This window comes from Lagenorhynchus albirostris, chromosome 1 (genome assembly GCF_949774975.1).
Source record: "Lagenorhynchus albirostris chromosome 1, mLagAlb1.1, whole genome shotgun sequence".
NCBI classification, from domain to species: domain Eukaryota; kingdom Metazoa; phylum Chordata; class Mammalia; order Artiodactyla; family Delphinidae; genus Lagenorhynchus; species Lagenorhynchus albirostris.
In genome coordinates this window covers 32,606,195-32,611,247 of record NC_083095.1, presented here as the reverse complement: position 1 = coordinate 32,611,247, position 5,053 = coordinate 32,606,195, and the positions used below count along the sequence as shown (strand labels likewise).

The 5,053-nt window shown below is 59.7% G+C and overlaps 1 protein-coding gene across 1 annotated transcript; it reads right to left on the bottom strand.

Moving 5' to 3' along the window:
- Positions 1-2,746: 2,746 nt before the first annotated feature.
- Positions 2,747-4,837, bottom strand: CCDC177 (coiled-coil domain containing 177). The gene has a single exon (XM_060166628.1). The coding sequence runs from the start codon at positions 4,835-4,837 to the stop codon at positions 2,747-2,749; it is 2,091 nt and encodes a 696-aa protein (XP_060022611.1).
- Positions 4,838-5,053: the final 216 nt, after the last annotated feature.

The window sequence follows — 5,053 nt, the reverse complement described above, 5'->3', positions numbered from 1 at the left end:
CCACTTATCCTAGAATACAGAGATGCTCTACATTCTAGAAGATGGTCTGACACTTGGAAGAACCTTTCTTTATTATTACCAAGTTTGGCTTCTGTTTTTGCTTGAATTCTACTTAGCTATATACGTATATTTAAAGGATCCCAAAGGTTTTTTTCCTTTACACTGTGCTTTTCTCTAAGTGCAAACATCTGATTTGGTGACATTCAGACCTGGGCCTTTGCATCGCATGTGGCATTAGGAGGAACAATGTGCTTTTCGAGAACATTCCTTTCTGCACTAGGCCACGATGGTACTTTACACGCTAGGCATAGTGCAGTCACACGAGCCTTCCTGTTTACAGTGATGGCACCTGTCGTTCCAAAGTCTTAGAACTGAGAGCACCACTTTGACTCTGATTCATCCTCACAGTGTTTGTGTGGGGAGGGCAGAAATCATGATCCCCATTCTACAGGTGGGGAAACCAAGGCACACAGAGGTGATCTACCCAAAGTCACCCAGAAGTCAGAAAACAAACTGACTAAAGGGCCGAGGAAGATCCCCTACGTACCTTTCAGTGCCTTATCCAAAAGAGCAGACTGTGTCCTTCTCAAACGAATGCATATACTTTGGAAGGAAGTAGTTTTAGGTGGAACTTTCTATTAAGGCCTCAAAGGCCCCTCTATCAAATCAGGAACCACAAGGTAAGAACCAGTATCACATTAACATTTTTAGTTAAATGCCCCTGACTCACAGAAAGGCCGATTATTATAGCTCACTGACAACCTGGTTACCGACATGAAAATTTAAGGAAAAATTCACCCATTCAAGAAGTAAGCATTGGCACAGCTCCTTTTCTGGTTTCACGTCATCTGAAGTGTAACACCTAAGCACTGCTTCCTTCTACACAATACTCCTGTACCTGCCGGCATTTGATTGTGGGGGTGGGGGGGCTAACAGAATGTGTGTGTGTGTGTGTGTGTGTGTAACACCAGACACTTTAGGGACAATTCTGCCCAACAGATATACATGAAATATGTCTAGCAGAGTAGTTCTCTACCTTGATTCTTCTTCTTCTTTTTTTTTTTTTTGGTAACTGTTATTTCTTCATCTTGACTTAATGTAAAAAGAAATGTTTTACTTCCCACCTTCCTTGATGAAGGTAGAGTCCTTGGGTGGACATGGCTGGGGGCTGATTTTGGCTTCCTGGAAGGGAAGCACTCTAGAGGTTAAAGTTGCCGGAAGACAACTGAATGGGACTTTTTGGACCAGAAAGTGGCCTGGTCTTGCGTGCATTTTCCCCCAGAGGCTAAATGACCATCTGTCCGTGTTGCACTGCCCCTTCCTATGCCAGGAATCCATATTCCCAGAAACAAACTAGGCCAAGAGCAGCCCTCCTGCCTCCCAACTCCAGGTCAAGAAAGGCACAAAGAAGACCAACAAATAATACCGAGGCGGTGCTTTGGGTCCGGGAGATCTTGAGGTACCAGGAGAAGAGTACTGACGGCCCCATCTGGCCAATAGGAAAGGTGAGGCACGGAGAGATTGACTAAATACTTTCAGTTATAGGGGAGAGGGACGCAGGAATGTCAGAGGGAGATTCTCTTTTTCCTCACGTGGGGAAGGAGGGGAAGATACACTGCCAACCGTAGTGAGCACGACCCTCACAGCAAAGAGGCAATTCCAGCTCTTCTGCCACCACAGTAAAGTAATTGCCCTCAGAGCAGTTGTGACGATTCCTTCACAGAGGGAATCCGACACCCCAGACTCTCTGGGGCCCACTCTTGGGGCTGCATCCAGGGCTGGAGACTGAGGCAGAATTGGCCTGGGCAGGCACATTAAGGTAGCTCTGCTTCTTAAGGCATGGCTGCTGTCTGCGAGGAGTGGGCTCCACATTGGGAGGTGGCCATCGGACACTGCCTCCCCTGAAAATACCCTGCAGGAAAGCTCAATCGGGGGAAACACTGCTGCTTAAGGAATCCGCCTCCCCCGAGGGGCTGGGGGCTCCCACTAAAGCTAAACAGCATCACCAAACCAACTGATTTCTTGTGTCACTTGGGAGAATGAGGGGGAAAAAAACCAAACTGATCACTATTTGCAGATGATTGTCTAACTAGAATATCTAGCGGAATCAAGGGAAAACCTATCAGAAGTAAGACCAGAATTTAGGCAGATTAAAAGTCTAGCACACAAAACTCAATAGCTTTTGGGTCACTTGAGTGTGGCCTAATACCCTGGAAGAGCTGTGCTTTTCTGCAAGGCCTCCGAGCTTTGTGCAACTTGCCATATGTTAAAAGACGGAGGGGAGCCAAGGAGATGCCTCCTCCGCTGCAGTTCCCGCAGTCGCCTCAGACACCAGTATGTGAAAGATGCCTGGGGGGACTACCGCAGGAGGGGGCAGTCACCTCTGCACTGTCTCCTTTCCCTCCCCTCCCCCAGCCTCGACCCAGCCCCTTTCTCCCAGCTTTTTTCTTTTCCAACTCAACAGACACAATGGGAACATTGGCAAGGACCGGTGCGATGCGGGAGCCACCAAGGTTGGATGTGGTCAAAGACTGTGCTATGTCATTTCCAAACGAAGTCAGTTTTTAAAAACAATGGCGGCGGACTGAAAGGTCTCACACGTCGGTCCTCTCATTGCCTCATTGGTCAGAAGCCTGGCGACGCTGCGGTGCCGCGCCCAGACTGGGGACTCCCACGGTCCGGTCAAAATGGCCAAAAGAGGCCCCACGGGGCTGAGCGTGGCACTCCGGCCAGCGTACGGCGGCGGTCATTTACGGTCCAGGCTGGCGTGCAGCTGGGCCTCGCGAACCATGCGATCGAAGGAGCGCGTGTTGGTCTCCTGGCGTACCTTCTCGCGCACGTGGAAGGAGGCCCGGGCTGTGGAGCGGGCGCTCTCCAGCGCGCTGCGCCGGTCCCGAGACAGCTGCTCGCTGCGCTCCAGCTTGCGACCGATGGCTTGGAGCAGCTCCCGCCGGCGGCAGTCTTCGTCCCTCTCCACCTTCTCCTTGTTGGCCCGCTGGGCCCGCTCCTTCTCCATCCGGCTCTGGCCCACGCGCCGCGCCTTCTGCTGCACCGCCTCCTCGGCCGCCTGCGCCGCGTGCTGCAGCCGCCGCTCGCCCACCCGGGCCAGAGCCTCCAGGTGTGCCTGATGCTCCCGGTCTTTGCGCTCGGCCGCCTCCTTGGCCCGCCGGCCCTGCAGCTCCTCCCGCCGGGCCCGCTCGCGCAGCTCCCGGGTGCGCTGCTCCACCAACTGCTCGTAGTTCTCCTGCGCGCGGCCCAAGCTGGCCTCCAGGGAGCTCCGCAGGCCCTCGCGCTCCTGGCGCTCCAGCCGGGCCCGGCCTTGCAGCAACGCCTCATGGCGCGCCCGCTCCGCCCGGCTTAGCTCCCGCTTCTCTCGCTGCAACTGGCCCTCCTGACTCTGCTTGGCGCGGGCCGCGCGCTGAGCGCGCTCCCTGCGCACCTGCTCGGCCCGCTCGCGCACTTCCTGCAGCCCCTCCTCCCGCTGCTTCAGGTTCTGTTCCTGCTGCAGCTTGCGGAGTCGGTCCTCCCGGGCCGTGCGCTCCGCCCGCTCCCGCCGCAGCAGTCCCTGGCGCTCGGCCAGCTCCCGCCGCCGCTCCTCGCTGCGCTCGCACTGCCGCTGCCGCCGCCGCGCCTCCTCGCGCTCCTCGCGGCCCCGGCGGCCGCGCCGCTCCTCCACCTGCGCGGCCCAGGCTCGGCGGCCCTGCTCCAGGGCGCGCTGCTTCTCGCGCTCCTCGCGCTCCCGTCGCTGCTCGGCGCGGACGCGCTGCTGCTCCCACTGGCCGTGGGCCGCGGCGCGCTGCTCCAGCAACAGGCGCTCCTCCTGGTGCCGCGCCAGCATCAGCGCCGCGATCTTCCGGTCGCGCTCCGGCACCGCGCGCAGACCCCGCTCGGCGCGCACTTGGCGCACGATGCGTTCCACGTGCTGAGCCATCTGTGGCGAGTGGCTCAGGTCGCCGAGGCTGAAGCTGCGGCCGGTGAGGGGAACCAGGGCCAGGGCGGATGGGCGGCCCAGAGGGTTGGGAGCAGAGGACGCCGACCCCGCCGGGCAGCTGTTCCTGGCCGAGGCCCGCGGCGGCCAGTGCAGCTCCCGCAGGCTCTCACCGCTGTAGGACGACGACGACGCGCCTGACTCGGAGCTCAGGGCGCCCTCCCGCCGGCGGGACAGGGAGTCTAGTGAGTGGCTCTTCCTTCCTGCCCGCGACCGCGCGGGCGTAGGTTGGGGCCGGGCCGGGCTGGAGGAGGCCTTGCGGGCGGCGCGCGGTGCGGGCGAGGCCGGGAGGCTGGCGCTGCTGCAGCTGCTGCTGCTGCCAGCACTAGGGGCCGAGGCCGCGGCGGCCGCGGGGCCCAAAGGCGTGAAGAGGCGCCGCTTCTCCTCGCGCACGATGCGCTCGCGCTCTGCCCGGCACTGCTGCAGCTTGGCGCTCCGCTCCGCCTCGTAAGCCTCGTACAGGCCAGTGGCTACTCGCATAGAGCGGCCGGGGGCCTCGCGCACCAGGTCCGCCAGGGCCCGTGGCAGCAGCTCCACGGGTTTAACGGCGCAGCGGGCGCAGGCCTCTAGCGAGCGGGGACTGGTCAGCACGTAGCGGCTGCCCTCGGCCTCCGGACAGTCGAAGTTGAAGAGGTCGAGGTGCAATAGCGGGGACTGCTCCCGCCGCCCGCCTTCTGCTGCGCACGGGACTTCAGCCTTACGGGGCGCCGCGGCGGAGGCCGAGGCCGAAGTCGCCGCGGGCTGCGGGGCGCCCTGGGAGTCAGGGGGCACGGACGCGGCGGCTTCGTCCCCTCCGGAGCCTCCCGGCTCGGCTCCCGCCTTCTCCTCTTCAGGCACGGGATCCACCATGGCTGAGCCCTGTCCCTTTGTGGAGGCTCTGCGGATGACAAGGGAGGACATCGAAGAACACATTTGAAAGCAGTTTCCCCCTCCCCGTTCATATTCACCGCCCCCCCCCAAAAAAAAACTTAATCCGCTTTGGGATTAGGCTCAGAGGCCCGGTGGAATGTAAATCATAATACCGATGCCCTGAAACCCCAGCGGGCGGGAGGGTGCACAGAGAGC